Source organism: Tiliqua scincoides, chromosome 1 (assembly GCF_035046505.1).
Source record: "Tiliqua scincoides isolate rTilSci1 chromosome 1, rTilSci1.hap2, whole genome shotgun sequence".
Taxonomy (NCBI): domain Eukaryota; kingdom Metazoa; phylum Chordata; class Lepidosauria; order Squamata; family Scincidae; genus Tiliqua; species Tiliqua scincoides.
In genome coordinates, this window is record NC_089821.1 from 173,452,006 (window position 1) to 173,470,645 (window position 18,640).

General features: G+C 42.3%; 1 protein-coding gene across 1 annotated transcript in view; it reads right to left on the reverse strand.

Annotated features, from left to right (window-relative positions):
* The window catches only part of EYS (eyes shut homolog), a 556,153-nt gene that overhangs the window by 276,345 nt on the left and 261,168 nt on the right, over positions 1-18,640 (reverse strand). The window contains 2 exon segments of the mRNA XM_066622702.1: positions 8,698-8,789; positions 11,475-11,665. Of these exon segments, the coding sequence (XP_066478799.1) occupies positions 8,698-8,789; positions 11,475-11,665 (283 nt within the window).

The following is an 18,640-nucleotide window of genomic DNA, read 5'->3' on the forward strand; positions in this document are numbered from 1 at the left end:
CTTAGTAAATAGGGATCTGCTATTCCCACCTAGGTTTTTTTTCCTCATCTTGGTAGACCTTAAGGTGGGACTCTGTGGTGGAAAGGTCTCTTTGCTCTCAGGGTTTGCAGCATCTTCACTCTCTGATTCCTTGGGCTCCAATGGGAGGGGGGGAAAGCTCCTTAGGCATTATATATTCAATCCTAATGAGTTCATTGGGAGAAATGATAGCTTCCTTTAGGTTGCACTCTGTAAAGGGGACCTCACTGCAAGAATTGCTATCTCAAAAACTTGATGGAAATAAAAATGGCAGTTGTTGAGGTGCAGTGCTTGAGTGGAAAGCACTAAACAATAGCCATGAAATTCCACACTGTTGAATTTCAAACAGAATTTTGGGAAAAACAAAAAAAAGTGCAGACTGATTGTTTTGTAGGACAGAACTGGATTACCAGCCCTGAAAAAATGCAAAAAATAAACACCAACAGAAAGGTGGAAGTGACTCATGCTTTGTTTATTCATCTTGTCTGGCATTAGATGAGGCTGAGGTATAACTTTCTGTTGCTGTGTAATACCCTGCACTCAGCCCCCTTCCTTCTGACTATCTATACTAAATTATCAAATGCAAACAGCCTGCTCTCTCCCAGCACCAAATTAGCCAGCACCATTGCTGCTAATCATCTGGTCACCTGAGGAGATCCTCCTATGCAGCAGTGGGTGTACAAGTTGCTACTGTATTCAAGGATCTCTGAATTAAGACCATATCTTATTATGCATTCTTCTCAATGGGAAAAGGGAAGATCTTCACAGCAGAGGTATGTTATAAGCTGAAGAACCACACAAAGATATATCCTGAGGAAAACCTTCAGGCAAATACCTATTTGTAGGCACAACCTTTGGAAGATGTGAAATGTAATAATATTCAGTGGTCAGAGGGGTTTCCTTCACACCCCCCTTTCTTTCACTATGAAGTAAAATCGAAGGGAAAACCACACACACAGACACACACTGGAAGAGAGAGCCTCGGGATTTAAAATATTTCCACTACTTTAGCCTTTATTCCTTATTAAAGATCATGAAAAGGTTTTTGAAATGTAAATTCTACTTATGGTCAGGTAGCTCTGCTATGCAAAAGGATATACTGTACACAAAGCCTACATTTGCTAAATAATCCTTAATGCGGACACATATTACTCATAATTTACAAGTCTCCTTCAATTTTTTTTCACCAGATGCCTGGGAACAGTACAGATCTGCTGGACATCATTTCTGAGAGGGTTGGAGGTGATGATGAGGAAGGTAGCAAATAAAGAGAGACTCTGCAGCCTGCTTTTTAAATGAAACCAACTACAACAGGAAACTCTCACAGTTCCCTATCTCTTTTATACTTTCTAGGAAGCTTTCACTCCTGGGTCATCTAACCAGAACCGGTCATACATTTTTATGCCACCATGTAATTGCCTGTAATGCTGGAACAGCTTTCAACCTCTCCCACTGCCTAGGCCAGATGGACCATGGAGCAGCATGAAGCAGTTGCTCCCAGCTGCAGAGTCTAGAGGAGGTGAAACTGTCAGTTTTCAGCCACCAATCACCACCTCCATGTGTCCTTTTTATCAAAAATGATGAGGTTCAGTCCAGAACAGGAGGTTATCATTTTGACTTTTCTGAATCGGCTGTGAAAATGTCTTAAGGCTAAAGGTGGTTATAATTATCAGGCAGGAAAAGTTCATGACAGACTGATAAAAAGAATTGTGGTCAGCAACAATGAAAAGATAAGCTGAAAAGGGAGATCAGTAACAATTATCGGGGTAAAGCTCCTATCTCCATCCATGGTGACATATGAATTCTAAAGTGAGGACTATAAAATGCTTATAAAAACCATTTATCTCAGTCTGGATTCAACCTTTCCTCCAAGAATAAAGAGGTGTGATATTAGCACCCAAGGCCAGTGTTGGTTGGCCTGGATCCAGTTCCAAAGCAATTTTGTATATCCCTCTGGTGACCTTCCCAAATTTTAATAAAGGTATGGTTTAAATAAATGCTTTTCATCAGCTGTAAGGGCAAACAACAAGCATCCATTGGCATGTCATGGAACTGCTATTTGATCACAATTTCTTTAAGGAAAGATTGTTGGTGATCTGCTTTTGATGGGATAGTTCAGAAAGCAAATGTATATTCAATCCCTCTTCCATCCAGTTGATAACTTCATGTCGCATGAGTCCATATCTGTAAAGATTTTGCTGCGAGGTGAAGTAGTATAAAGACTATCTCTAGCCATCTCTGAATGGATCAAATTGTTTTGGTCCCAGACTAGTGCTTTATTATTGCAGGAATAGAAGAATGGAAAGTCTTGCATTGCAAGGATGCAAAATTTACTCTTTTTGCCAAAGACCCATAGGAAATGTCAAAGAAAATAGCCTATAGAGCAGTGGTTCTCACTCATTTAGCTCTGGAACCCACTTTTTAGAATGAGAATCTATCAGGACCCACCAGAAGTGATGTCATGACCAGAAGTGATAACATCAAGCAGGAATAATTTTATAATCCTAGGCTGCAATCCTACCGAGAGTTACCCAAGAGTAAGTCCCATTTACTATCATTGTTAAAAGCATCTTCACAGTAGCCTGTTAAAAGTACAGATCTGTGACATTTCCTCAAATGCAGTCACATACCATGGTAGCATCAAGTCTAATATATTGAAAATAAAATATTGAAATGAATGGGGACCCACCTGAAATTGGCTCACGACCCACCTAGTGGGTCCTAACCCACAGTTTGAGAAACACTGCTGTAGAGTTTTTTAGGAACACAGCCACCTAGGCGCTGAGCCAGCGTGCGGCGGGCGCCCATGTTTCACAGCTCAGCAATCTCTGCGATCACCGGGCTGCGGAACGGGAAATGGGGGTGTGGTCGGGGGCATGGGGGAGGCATTCTGGGGAGGGGGGAGGAGTGGTCGAGGGCATGGGGGGTGTTGCTGGAGGCGGGGGAGAGGCGGGTCCGCAGAGCCAAGCTCCACAGGATCCAGGGCGCTCGGGCAGGACTGCTTGCCCTACACGAACGCTTTCACTTTAGCGGCGACCAAACAGTCGCCGCTAAAGTGAGTAGTCCCATTGCGGGACTGCTTCCCTTACTCAGGGGAAGGGGATGAACCTCCCCTTCTCCTGAGGAGCCTCCCGCGGTAGTGTGGAAGGTTCTGGATCTGGCGGGAGCCCTTTGTGGAGCCACTGGGTCCCGCAGCTCCGGGCAGCTCAGGATTGGGCTGTAACTCTGTATTACCTAGAGCCGTGGATCCCAAACCTTTCAACATTAGGACCCACTTTTTAAAATGACACCCTGTTCAGACCCACCTGGCTTTATGATTTTTTTAAAAAGGTTATTTAGAAAGGAATAATTTATTCCTTTACTAGTAATATTTATTTTCAAAAAAAAATCCTCAGTCCATTTCTTGTAATGAGAATTAATAGCCCCAAGGCTTGCGGGTCTTAGTTCTATGACCTAGCCTTCACCTGCTCCTACTAACTGTCACTGACAGACATGGAAAAAAACAGAAAAAAGATGCTTAAACATTTATCTCCATATATCTACACAAGCTTGCAAACCGCAAGAGCTCAACTGTCTGCTGATCAGCAGCTATCTAATTTTTTGAATAGCTTCAGGCCTATAGGTAATTACCATAGTTATCTGATTGTTCCATCACCCATGTTTTCACTGGAGGCTCTATGGGACCCACCAGAAATTGAGCTGTGACCCACCCACCAAGTGTGTCCTGACCCATGGTTTGAAAAATCCTGGTCTAGAGCAGTGGTCTTCAACTTTTTTCATGCCATGACCCCAATATATAAATAAATAAGTCTGGGAACCCCACTGTCGATCCCATTCCCTCCCAGACCCTATCTAGGAGGAGGACTGGTCTAGAGGGTAGAGCCTCCGTTAGCCCAAAGATAACATCAGAAGGTCGCCAGTTCGAGGACACCGGCAGCTCCCTGAAGGGCTGAGAATGGCGAGACCTTGAAGCAGCTGATAAGCCGAGCTGAGTGATTCCACCTGCTCTTGGTGTGAGCAAGAAGCGTCTTGGCTGCCCTACATGTGAGAGATGGAGCTGCTTGTCAGCCTGCATTGTAGGCCAGAAGTGAGATCAAACCAGGAAGATCCATTCCGAAATGTTGTTGGTTCTTGAAAGAGAGAACCTTTATGTTTGTGAAAATCCCCTTGAGGGATTTAGAAATGCCTGCCTATGTAGACCGCCTTGAATAAAGTCAGAGGAGTAATCCGATGACCAGAAAGGTGGTATATAAATACCTAGTTGTTGTTGTTGTTGTTGTTGTTATCATCATCATCATCTACCCACCCCACCCCCCTCACCACCCACTCCCAACCCCTGTAATGCCCTCCCAGCATTGTTCACTGTAACCAAATATTCTTGTTAGAGAGAGGAGAAAAAGTAACCATGAAGCCTGGCATAATGAAAGCTATTTTAGCACAATTGCTAAGAACCTGAGCAGGACTGGGACACAATCACTTGGTATCTGTAGGGGTGCACCAGATGCCCCCCTTTACCTGGTGGTGCTCAATGGTCTTCAACCTTTTTTATTCCTGTAAATTGCTGCAACCCCACAACTGAGGCTTCGTAACCCCATTGGGGTCCCGATCCCAAAGTTAAAGAACACTGATCTATTGTGACTGGTAGCAGGTCTCCAGAGGTACAGACAGGATATTTCCCAACCATAGCTGAATACAAAACCTGGAACCTTCTGAGTGGAAATCATTTGCTCTAGCACTGAATTATGGCCCCATCCCCAACTGCAGCTTCTGTATTCTGCATCTGCTTCAACAGCTATGTTTGCACAAGAAGCTGTTGGGGGGGGGGGGAGAAGGTGTGATATTTCTACAGCAATGAATGACAAACCTTCAGAAGTGACTGGGTGATACAATAGACTGCCATTTGTCACTTTTCATGGGGGAATCAGGCGGAAAGGACCCATAGTATACAACTGTACTGAAATGCTTGGCTGAGAGCTGGGGGAAGACAACATGAAAAAGCATATCTCGTACTGCTGGGCACAAGTGTGAAAATGACATAAGTCCTCTGTGGATCTATGAAGCTGAGGAGCAGTGATAGCATAACCTATTGATTGAGACTGGGATTATGTGGCATGTCATTAGCAGTGGTAAACGTTGCCCGGGAGCATCTAAATTGTGAGCCATGCCTCAGAAAACATTCTTTTGATAATCCTCATGACATGTCAGGAAATGTAAATGGAGTCTGAAATTGATTTGTATAGTTATTTGTCTCTAGTATCCTTGAATTCATTATTTCTGCTGTGTTATCAACCCCTTAAAGGAAAGGACTGGATACTTCCAGAAAATTAGTATAATAAGAAAAGATTGCTTTGCTTGAGGGTTTCGTGTTATTAAACCCTGTGCCTTTATTGTGTACTGTTATCCTCTCCACTGAAAAGACACTGGAAATGATACTTGGAGGATCAAGTATTTATGACATTTCCAAATGTGCAACATTATCCCCACGAAGTGAAGTTATTAGCCCATCTGCCACTCTGTGAAAAAAGACTCAGATCAAAATAACACTCACTAAATAACTTTTCTGGGTTAATCAAGTCAACTGGAAATACAGAAATAGACATATGGGGAATAAAGTGACTGAGGGCCCAATCCTATCCAATTTTCCAGTGCAGTCATGCCAGAGGAATGTGCGCTGTATCCTGTGGTGGAGGGACAGTCACTGGGACCTCCTCAAGGTGTGGGAACATGTATCCCCTTACCACAGAGCTTCATTGTGGCTATACTGGAGCCGGAAAGATGGATAGGATTGATCCCTAAGGCACCACAGTTTTTGAAAGCCTATCTGTAGCAATTTCTTCTTGGTGGTCTGGATGTTTAATGCCCATATAATATTGCGCTTAATTCTCACACATAATAATGCCGCATCAAATTGAATAACATGCCATAATTTTCCTGTGTGCCATAAAAGTAATACCTTGTAGCAGAAGTTTTCATCTTACACTATAATAAAGAACAAGCTGTTTGAAGCCAGCCTTTTTTTTTTTTTTTAAAAGACCACTTAACCACCTTCCCTGGTTTTTCCATTTGATCTTGGTACATACCCAGACTATATTAGCTTCATTTTTTTTTTACTTTCTACATAAAATATTTAAAATGTTGCTTAATTACTGAAGGTCTCAAAAATAATTACAGTTATTGATCTAATTATACATTAAATCATAGCATTACATGGATGCCAACAGAGCTACTATGGTGTGAAGGCAAAGGGGCTGAGCTGGGCACCAGGAAATTCTCTGTTAAAATCTCACCTCTGCCCATTGAGCCACCTTCGGTAAACCACTGTCTCTGTCTTAAACTGGCTTTCTAAGAAATGTGAACACAGTAATTAAAAGATTATGGAGTTTTGGACTGGTTGTGCTAATAGAATAAGGAAGCTCTTCTGGGCAGTCTGACACTGAAATCAGATGCATTAAACATTCTAAGAAAATTCATCCAGCAACACAGGATATTGAGAGAGGAGTCATGGCTCCCGAGCACTGCACCTGCTTTGCATACATAAGTCCCAGGCTAAATCCTTGGCATGTGCAGGTAGAGTTGGGAAAGATCTTGGAAGTGCCCTGCTTGGAAGGCCACTGCTACAAACGTGGACTTCAAATGATCTGATTCGGTTCAGATAGCTTCACAACACAGATGTCCATATATAGTATGAGTGCAGAGTACATGTGATGATAAATGCAGAAAATGGCAACTTAATATTGACTCCTCCTCCTTTACTTATAGGATGTAGCAGTGAAAAGTTGTAAGACGGTGTCTCAACTTCACCATTATAGGCTGCTACTGGAAACAGGCAAGAGAATGCACAAGGAGGTGAAGTCACATTACACATTTGTTAACCCCTGCTAATTGGGTAAGAGGCACTTTTTCAAGTGGTTGCTCCTTTTTTTAGCAGGGGGAGAGTAACTGGCCCAGCTCACCCCAGCACTGTCTGTTCTAGTGGCTGTCTGCTGGTATTCATTTGCATCTTTTTAGATTGTGAGCCCTTTTGGAACAGGGAGCCATTTAGTTATTTGATTTTTCTCTGTAAACCGCTTTGTGAACTTTTAGTTGAAAAGCGGTATATAAATACTGTTAATAATAATACTGTTAATAACTAAGCATTAAGAGCAGAGAAGATTAACATGTATATGCCATCACCTGTGTTTCTTCCCTTAGGTGGGAACCAAAGAAATTGGGAGAAGTGAGTGGCTTTGTTTTACCAGACACCAAATCCTCAATATTAAAACTAGTAGGGTTACTTTCATCTAATCAAAGCTTACAACTATATTTAAGAGCTGTTGGCTCTTTTGTCCTTGCACATTTTCTCTCAAAATTAACATTTTATAATTCCAATAAGAGGCTTCATGGTGTGTGAGAGAGTCTACTAATGACAAGAAGCAGTGGAGAAAGGCATTTGGCCTATGGTCTCAGTCTTAAGGCACCAAGAACGGCCATTTTAAAATTAATAATATGTGTCTGTCATATCTTATTGCTCAATTAACTGACTTATTGAATTTTTAAGTATTCTGCTTCATTGGAAATCACTGTACCATGATATACCAGGTTAATAAATGACTGTGATACGTGAGACGATGTGCTTTAAAGTGTTCACATTAAGCAGCAGTAAGTGTTGCAACACTATGGCCCAGTGCAGACATAATCCTGGCTACTAGAAAACCACAGTCCCTTATCGCCTCTCTGGAGCAAACCCCCTTTCACTTGTTGGCTTTAACTATGGTTTAAACATCTGCCCCAATGCAAATAATGCTAACACTCACTAGGTTCCCTGTTAACTGGGGGTTGCAAAACCCCTTTAAAACCTTGTTTCAGCTCATAGAGACATAAAGTTCTGCATAGCAGTGATATAGTCACCACATCTGTCACCTGGGATGACGAGCGCACAGACGCAGAAGTAATTTGCTGTGACGTTATGACGTCACCATGTCACCACTGATTACTTTCTGGTTGTGCAAAGAGAAAGCGGCTGAGTCAGTGGCTTGGCTGAGTGGTTGACTTGTGTTCTTGTGTTTGAAGAAATACTTAGAGGCAGCAGTGATGGCTGCAATCTCGCTGTGCCACCCCCATTCCTTCCAAAGGAGAAGGAACTGGGGTGGCACACTGAGGTTGCACTGCTGTCGCTGCCTTAGTTTGTAGAAACACTTAGAGGTGGCAACACTTAGAGGTGGGGGCAGGCGCAATCTGCCATCGTGGCTGAACTCACAGTGGCACCCCCTCACATGACGCTCTGGGGTAGAACCCAGGGTGACCCACACCCCATGTCATGCTAGCTACACCACTGCTTCTTATGGATGCAAAATCCTTGTATATGAACTGCCCATTACATTGCACTCACTGTTTGTGGCTGAAGACTTATGCATCCCAAGAAACAGACATATTTAAATTCTCGTCTTTCTTTAAGTGTCACTGCTGTGAGTCTTTTGGGATGGGAACAGATCACAAATCTTAATCAATTACATCATCCTTATGATAATTAGTTTAGCTCTACTTTACTGAAATCAGTGCCAAATTTCTATTAACTTCATTAGGCCTACATCTTTAGCTGTAAACTAGAAAAATTCAATCCACCTGCAGACGGAGCTGGTCAACTGGTCAATGACGCCTGTAGAAAGACTTGGAGACAGGGGTTAGAAAAATAAAACTTACCTAATGTGCACTTTGTATTTCTGTCCGTCACCCACTCTAACATTAGTATCGATCTTTCTAACTTCTCCTCCATGGTCACATGCAAACTGATACTGAATAGGAGGAATAAAAAGACAATTTATTATAACTGAGGATCAAGAATCGAAAAGATCAAGAATTGAATAAGACTGAGTGAAATCTGGACAAGTTGCATGCACATGGTTCCCATGGTGCTAAGTTGTTGTGGGGTCTGGGACAAAGCCTGGCTCCAGGGCCACTAACCCCCATTGCCATGCTGACAGTAGATTCTAAGACTTCCTAGGTTAGGTGGGTGGGCACTCCATAGGTTTGAGATATCAGCCTATGACTCACCTAGTCACTTCCTGATGTCATCTCAATAGTTTCTTGAATATAGTCCAGAGCCCCTGTGTATCTAAGGGCTTCTCATGCTCACCCATGAGATCAAAAGCATGCAATGGCAAATGTCTGTGTACACACAAAAGTTTACCTATCAAAGACTGGAAAGGGCATGTGGTAACCACAGGGTATCCACAGAGCCCCTGTGAACGTGGGGCTCTGGATCATCAGCAAATCCTATGCATGCCTATTCAGAAGTAAGTTTTGTTTGTTTGTTTAAGAGATTTATAATCCGCCTTTCTACCCAGCTTAAGGGCCCTCAAGGAGGCTTACAAAAATATTTCAATACAATAAAAACAGTATCAAAAACATTAAAAAAAGAAAAACAATAAAACACAATTGGATCACAGATTAAAAGATGTTTCATAAAAAGTGCTAGCCCCCCCCCCAACATCAGCATTTGAAAGCTTCCCTAATTAAAAAGGTCTTGAAAGTTCCACTGAGTTCAGTGGGACTTACTCCCAGGTCAGTGTGCACTGGATTGCAGTCTTTAATTTTCAGACGATCCATCTATTCATTATTGGCTATCAATGGCACCAATTGCTATTGATATAACTGATATTAATACTATTGGCATAAGCGGTGCTGGATGTCAGCTTCCTGAAGGATTTCTGAATACACTCAGGGGGTGTATTCAGGGGGTGTATTCAGTCAGAATTTCTAAATACACTCATGGAGGGGAAAGGGGGATAGGGTTTCCAGGGAAAATTGCCACTGCAGCTGAGTCTCCCCCCCCCCTCCACAATTTGCAACATGAGAAAAGGTTAGTGAAATTGAAGAAAGTTAATTTGGCTCAGCTTCCAGTGAGACATGTATGTACTTTTCAATATCATTCATTACATTTCTAGCATGCATATGGCACACTTGTTTTGTTATAACTGAAACAATATTTAATCACAAATAATGGACACACATATTTATTAGGACTGGTAGATAACTTTAAGCATCCTTTCAGGAAAACTTGAAATTCTCTCCCTCTTAATTAATTTGTTGTGTACACATTGCTACTGCTACCCAATCAAATTAATACAACAGAGATTTAGAGGATCAGATGAGAGAGCTTTGCACAGGAAAACAAGAAACGAATGTGCATGTTATATGGCAAATCAAGATCTTGCTGAAAGCAAACATTGTTTTACATAACCCTCTGAGCACATCTGAATTACAAATTTAAACCAGTTTAATGAAAGTGGTTTCTGTCAGCAACCCTTGGAAATAAAAGGAATAAAAGTGTTCCATGTGGACACTCAAGAAGTTGCAGAAACTCTGAGCTACTTCTTATAAACCTACAATTTCTAGGATTGGAGAAAATCCTTGGAGAAAACTGCAACGGAAAAGCTGGAATAAAAACAATTCAGTGCTGTAGTGTTGTTATGACCTTGAGGTATTTATGAGAATCACCAGCTTAAGCAAATAAAGTTCTGTGACTTCATATTATTCACCTATTTATTTTTGCTTCGGACATGCATATTTGAAAAAAGAACTTTCAAAGTTCTGAACCAAGAGGATGAGCATCAAGAGGAAGAAATGAATAAAAAATATGTTTTGTTCCCACTGCTCTTTTCCATACAACAAAAACATATTAGAAATTTAAAAACAAACGAACAAACAGAAACCCATGGGGATAACACTTTCAAGACCCTAGATTCATGTGGATGTACCACTATCAAATATTTGATCATTACTGGAAACTTTGATATAGTTGTGATGCTCCTAACACCTTTGCTCCATGGCTAGGCACCTTAAGAGTATTCTACATTCAGATGAGAGTCTATGAACCAGCACCCATGAAAAAGGATCACATTTCTCAGTCATGCTCTATTTTTCTGCATTCTCCATGAGAACCATAACTATCATCTGCACATAGCTTTTCTGCTCCATCATCCATGAAAGTTATTTCTAAATGCTTTGGTTATACCTGGTAACAAAAATTCAGAAAGGGGCAATTAAAATGAAACAACTTCATTTAAAACAACCACCACCATGAACGTAAGAAGATCCCTGCTGGATCAGGCCCAAGGCCCAACTAGGCTAGCTTCTTGTATCTCACATGCCATTTGGTGGGCATGTGGCCCACCAAATGCCGAAGAGAGCACCCAAGACCACAAGATACTTGCATCTTGCTGCCATTTCCCTTCATCTGGCATTCTGTTTACCCTTATACCCCACAATGAAGACAACAGATTGCACTTGGGTTTAACTTGTGCCCAATTTTTAATGCATGAAGCCTACTGAGCACACTTTCCCTCCTTCACCAGTTTGGGGTGAAAGCTTGAAAGCTTGAAACACACAATAAACATGTTCGATACCTGAGTGCAATAACAATAACAATAATAATGTTTTTTTAAACTGCATTTTAATAGAATAACTTGAAGCATTACCTGTAAAGTGCCATGCCTGACAGAAAGCTGAATAAAGGAATGTCCCACTGTGGCTGGATTCTGTTCAATGTAGAGAAGGAGACCTTGGAAGCCAGAGGTCTGAAATTGTAAAGTGATGTTGTTCTGTGGTTGCAAATGAAAACCCTGAAATTCCAAATATGAATCCCCTTGGTACTGGATATAGCTGAAATCTACAGAAAAATGATAGAAAATGCATAGTCATTAATTACATAATGAAGAACTCTTGTGGGCATGGGTATTATGAAAATGTGAGAATGAAAAAAACAGGGATGAGCAAGTCCAGTGCAGCTTGACTTGAGTTGAGTCACGAGTCTCTGCCTCCAGCGACTCAACTAAAAAACAAGTCCTAACAGAGGGGACTTTCCAACTAGCCCAGAGCATTTTTGTGTCTCGAAAAGACTCGAGTCACAAGTCTTTCCCTTTAAAAAGCCAGTCATGAAAGAAAATAGGGCTGCTGCTGGTGTGTGTGTGTGTGTGTGTGTGTGTGTGTGAGAATTCTCTTTAAACACTTCCCTGTTGTGCCCATCCCATTGGTAAACAAGGCAGGAGAGGGTGGGACAGACTTCGAGAAAGCAGGGACAGAAGTGGCAAGAGGAAGGAGGGTCACGCACAGCAGCTGGAGGTTTACCAGTATGACCCAATCCTTTGCAGCTCTATGCAGCAGTAGTTCCATTTGCACAGGTCATTCAATGAGGCTTCTTCCTCCCAAGTAACAATGGAGCCATGAGGTTGGAAAACGTGATAGCTATGAACCGCCTCCCCCACCATGGGCTTCTCCAGTCAATTCTAAGGCAAGAATCTCCTTGGGCTCCTTCTTCTGCCCTACCTCATCCAAAGTAAAAAAATCAGACCAGCCAGCCCTCATTCAATGATCATATGTTCCTTCAGAGATATACAAGAGAGCTCACAGCTGCCTCCTGCTTGATGCAAAAGCAAAACATTAACCCTTCTCTGCCTCCTGGGTGGAACTTCCCTGCTACTTGCCGGGTCTGAATGATAGCCCTACAAGGTCTTTTGTGCAGCGGACCTCAGGCTTGGGCTCTGAGTCATCGACATGGGTGAGTCAAGTGTAAATGAGTCAGCAAAAAACATGTGTTTTTGAGAACGGGACTCGAGTCACCTGACTTAAATTTCATCCCTGCATTTGATTAAAGCTTTTGTAAAAGAAAGAAAGAAAGAAAGAAAGAAAGAAAGAAAGAAAGAAAGAAAGAAAGAAAGAAAGAAAGAAAGAAAGAAAGAAAGAAAAGATTACAGGTGCCTCTCAAAGGTGCTAGTTTCTCCCTCTCAAAGAGAAGGAAGTGTGCTTGCCAACTCCTACATTAAAAAAGCAGCTTCCCATATTCTGGCCTCACCTTCTGTGGCTCAGCAGGCAACAGCTCAGATGTTAAGTGCCAAATGCAATTTTCAAGGTTATCCATTAATCCTCTTTCCAGCCCAAGAAGTAATAAAAGCACAGGCATGAGCAACATGACAGACATTGTAAAACAGGAAGGGGCAGGTGAGGAGAAAGAGGTTTCTACGATGTACAAAACAATCTTTCAAAGATCTAAGCCAGGCCCGTGGGCTGGATGCAGCCCCTGGAAGCAATTTCTCTGCCCTTCCATTAAAATTGGGCTCTCCTAGCATAATAATTGAGCTCTCTGATATCTTGAAAAAAATGAACACGAATCGCATTTTCTCTTCTGTCATTTGCAGCGAATGAGTTCCTACATGAGAACAAAGTGCTCATTTCTGGCCATCATCTGCCTAATGATGTCACTTTTTGCTTAATGATATCACTTCCGGCCCTCAAAAGATGCCATACATGCTGTTTAGCCCACTATATAAAACTAGTTTGACTTCCATGATCTAGGCAATGCAAAAGCAATTCTGAAGGTCCAACCTGGGTACTATCTGTGTTCCATAACTTCTGAGATGGTATGAAATCAACCAGAGACTCCTTTGTGATGACAAAAAAGGTCATAAGAGTGTCTTCTGCTGATATTATACCTACACTATTGCCTATTGATTGCCTTGATTCCATTCCCATTTGTGCCTGATTTTGACGTAAGTGGGAGGACTGGGGGCATAACTGAGTGGGGAGGAGGCATGAAAGGTGGATCTGGCAGCAATAGCGCACGCCAGATCTTATTCCCTCCATTTCAAACCCCTGCCACTTTTCTCTCCTCTGACATTTGGCACCAAAATAGCTGGTATATCTCCGAGAAGATCCATAGGTGACCCCAGGGCTTATGAGGAAGTAAGTACAAATGTTTTGTACTTACCTCCTGTTTGCCCTCATGCCAGTCCTTCACTTTTGGATGGCATAGGACTTTTGGAGGAGATAGGACTGGGGCTAAGGTCAAGCTGTCTAGGCTTCTTCCTCAATACCTAGCCCATATTTGCATGTCTGCTGTTATTTCAACATAGTATACTTTGTTTCCTTGAGCTCATTATGTCTCTGTATAATTTACATACTTGAAAAAAAAAATGCTTTGATTTTACAGGAACAATTACCTAGAATTGGAATTATTTATGTCTTTCCTCAAACAACGTCCAGAGCTCACTGACTGGAAAGAAACTCTTCTTGTTCTTTATTTTAAAAAAAATGCAATATCACCCCAGCAGTCTTTGAGTACTCTAATATGTCTGGTACATATTAAAAAAAAAGAATAAATAAATAAAAAGATCACTCTTGGCCTGTATTTGACTCAGCCATCTTCAGTATGCAACACTGACATTGGAATGTCTTTTCAAAGTCACAAGTCTTGATTTTAGACTTCAAAGGAAGAAGAAAAAGTTCACAGGTTTCTGCGTATCTGGTTCTCATATCAACAATGAATTTTGAAACATTAATGTCAAATATCTCTGAAGGCAACAATGAAACTGTTTCCCTGAGGTTTCAACTTATATCAATTCTTTAACACCTGTTAGGTATTACCTTCTCTGCCCAGAGTTCTTAAACTGTATCTAAGGTTTGCCACAGAAAGGTTTGCCACAGGAAGCGGTGATGGCATTCATTTAGATGATCTTGTTTAGATGCCTTTAAGGGGGGATTGGACAAATTTCTGGAGGGAAAATCCATCATGGGTTACAGGTCATGATACATATGTGCAAGCTCCTGATTTTAGAAGTAGGCTACCTCAGAATGTCAGATGCAGGGAAGGGCACCAGAATGCAGGTTGTGTCTTGTTGCCTTGTGTGCTACATCAAGCATTTGGCTGGCCACTGTGAGATAACAGGAAGGTGGTCTTAATGGGTTTTTGGCCTGAGCCAGCAGGTCTCTTCTTATGTTCTTAAGGTCAGTTCATAGACATGTTACTCATACATGCAGGGTCTACCCACTACCTACTCACAAAGAGCTTGTAGACTGCAGTTTCCCTTTTCTGCCTTGCTTTCATACACCCTTCCAACCACAATACAATCGGGGGCGGGCGGGGCTGGGACCTGGCAGTTATGCCGGATCCCAGCCCCTGTTCCTGGGGAGGTTGGGGCGGCTTGAAGCCGCTCCACTCTCCTCGGACTTTTGCCACCTCAGGAGGTGGCGCAGGTTCAAGGAGACCCATTGGGGCCAGGGCATCTTACCCAGAAGTAAGGGGAAATGTTTCCCCTTGCCACTGATTGAGCCGATTCTGACCCCTATCCTGCGCTGGCTACAGCACAAGTCTCTTGGCTTGCCTGTTCCAGCACAGGACAGGATTGCGCCCAGACTCACTAAGATTCAGTGACTCTTCTGTCTTACTCATAAAAGGCTTTGATTATTTTCTAATCAATTTATTGACTAAAGTACTACCAAGTTTATGAACCAGGAAGACCTTATGCAGTTTCATAAGAGGTTTCAGAGGTGCGGTTATTCCATGAATTTCTGAAACACATTGCCAGATTCACAGATACAGCAGTGATTTCTTTTGTGGCTTTTTGAATCAGGCAGATTACATTTATTAGCTAATGCATTTGACTGTTTTGTGAATTAAGTGAGTGCAGAAGCAGATTTATTATAAAAATGCCTGGAAACCAGGTATGGGAACTTGAGTCAGGTGATTTGAGTCCGACTTACAAAAATACGTGTTTTTGGCTGACTTGTGTATACTTGAGTTAGGTGTGTCAGTGACTCCGGCACTGACTCAAGTCTGCCACTGTCTCTGAAATGAGTTCCCGTACATGCAAGTTCAAGTCTATCTGTGTCTTGCTTACTTTTCTCATGACGTGAAATACCTTATGGGGCTATCATTCAGACCAGATGAATAGCAGGGAAGTTCCTGCCCCGAGGCAGGGAAGGGTTAATGTTCTGGTTTTACATTGAGCAGGAAGAGGGAGGGAAGCAGAAGTAGGCTCTCTTGTTCATCTCTGAAGGAACCGATGATCCTAGGATGAAGGTTTTTTCCCTGAATGAGTGAGGGGAGAAGGCGAGGGGAAGAGGTGATTTCTAGCTATTCCATGGTATGGCTCCAGAGGGCTCACTGAATGACTGACTGAAATGGGACTACTTCTGAGTAAAGCTGCAAAGGATTGGGTCATCCTGGTAAGCCTCCCAGCTGCTGGTGCAAGACCCTCTTGCCACTTCTGTCCCCTCTCTCATGCAGTTCATCCCATTCCCTCCCGCTTAGTTTACAGATAGAATTGGAACATCAGGGGTGTATTAAATGAGAATGCTGACACATGACTCAACAGCAGCTTCCATTTTTTCCATGGCTACCTTTTTAGCAGAGAAGATTTGGGAGTGGAGTCTGTTAGAGTCCCCAAAAGTATCTGGGTGACTTGGAAAGTCTGCCCATTAGGACTCGTTTTCGAGTCAAGTTAATCAATTTCTGTCCAACACTGCATATATGCAACAGGGACCAAATGTGTACAGCTGTGGGCTGGGCAAAAATGGGTTAAAGGGGACAGAGACTTGTGACTCAATGTGAGTCAAGCCGTGCTGGATTTGCCCATCTCTACTGGAAACACACAGGTCATGAGGGATGAACCTACAAAAATGCAAATCATAAAGACCTGTTTTACCTTTAAGGTAAACATGTTTCTGGCAGAAGTTTAAGGTAAACATGTTAAGCCAGAAGCTCTACATACAACATACAACCCATAACACATAACTGAGAGTGTGCAATTCACAGCAGAGAGATGAGATATTTGCAACCCTTTTTACTCAGAAGTAGACCCACTGCTTTCCATGGGTGTTATTCTGAAGTAATGGTGCACTGAATTGTAGCCTGGGAAGGAGGATTCCCATCCTGGTGTTTCAAAGAACAGACCTGCTTTGCAAGCATTTGCCAAGCAGAACCAGGCTGCAGCAGGAGGAAGGAGAATAAAAGGTTAACTTTGGTTGGAATGTCCCAGAAAAATACTGTAGTAACTAATGCCTGAGCTGAGCTGAGAAACAAAACTGTTCAGAGCTGAAAGGCTCTGCCCTCTGATTGATCCGGAGATAAGGTGAAGTGATAATTGGAGCTTGATTACTTGGCAAAAATTTCACGTACTATGTGAGTATCCACAGTATGTTTATAGAACTCATAGTACTGAAGGCATGTGATGAGGTGTGATGCTAGTTTGCCTCCTCGTGGTGCACCCTGGATAGCACGAAAGTGTGAGCTAAATGAACCAGCAATCAGCTGGCAGCCAGACCACATGAGAGATTTCCTGGCTTTCTAAAACATGGCAATGGAATTCTCAGGCCTTCACAGGCCCAAAGGATGAGACAGATCGGAAATATCATTAGAATCTGCCAAATCAATGTTGAAGGACTCAGTAGATCTAAGAGCCAATACATCTCTAAATTTCTATTAGAAAGGAATATAGATATGGCAATCCTTCAAGAGACACACATAGAAAACAAAGAACAACAATCCAGCAGAGGCAAGATCAAAGGTTATGACCTACTAGGGGCCACATACCAGCGCAGTTATGGTGCAGTCACATACATCAGAAGAAACATAGAAAATGCCTCTCTATGGTCAACCTCCACAAACAATAATATACATGAAGTTGTTTCTAAACTAGGCGATCTCACAATAGTGAACATCTATAAGCCACCTCAGATATCCTGGCCACAGCACATTCTGAGCATCAAACCACACCCTACAATTTATGCAGGCGATTTTAACAGCCATCACTTCAACTGGAAATATCGCTCTTCAGACGATAATGGGGAACAGTTACTTAACTGGGCTGCTGCAAACAAAGTCCAACTGATTTTTGATGCCAAAGACAAGGGCACATTTCAATCTGCAGCTTGGAAATGCGAAACTAACCCAGATCTATGTTTTGCCTCAGAAGACCTAAATTTGCAGCCAATCCCTATAACCAGGAAAGAACTGGACAAATTTCCACATAGCCATCTCCGCCTGTTTTGCTTGAAATAGGAATTCAGATTCCTTTAATCCGCTCTACTCCCATACCCAGATGGAACTTCCACAAAGTCAACTGGCCTAAATTCACCAAAAATCTTGACATGAACGTACAATGGATTCCACCTACAAGCAAACATTATCAAAGATTCACGGGGGCAATAACTGCCGCAGCAAGAAGAAACATCCCCAAGGATTTAGACAAGAATACATCCCAGGATGTAATGAAGAGACCGAAGAACTTTATCAGACCTCCTTACATAGCAGTGACCCAGATATTGCTAACAACCTTCTACATAGTTTGGATGCAGAGTTTGGACGCAGTATAAGAAATGGGAACAACTTACTTCATCATTAAAGTTCAGCAAATCAAGCAGGAAAGCTTGGGGCCTTTTAAGGAAACTGGGTGGTGCTAGCCAAACTGCACGACAAATACCCAGCATAACCCCTGATCAAGTAGCCTCTCGAGTTGTATCCCTTTCCCAAGGGGGAAAGAGCACTCGACTACCATCAAAAGAGCCCTTACAGATTTTCAGCAGTCATCCCAAACGCATCCAGAATTTTCTCACCCATTTTCAATGGACGAAATCAACACAGCTATCAGCAGTCTGAAGTATGGCAAAGCCTCTGGCTTTGACAGCATCCATTCTGAGTTTTTCATACATTCTGGGAGACACACAAGGAAGTGGCTTGGCAAATTCTTCTCGGACATACTTTCTAGTGGACATCTTCCACCGGAATTTTAAAAAGCTAAAGTAATATCACTTCTGAAACCCAGTGAACTGCAAGACAGAGTAGACAGTTGTCACCCAATTGCTCTTCTGA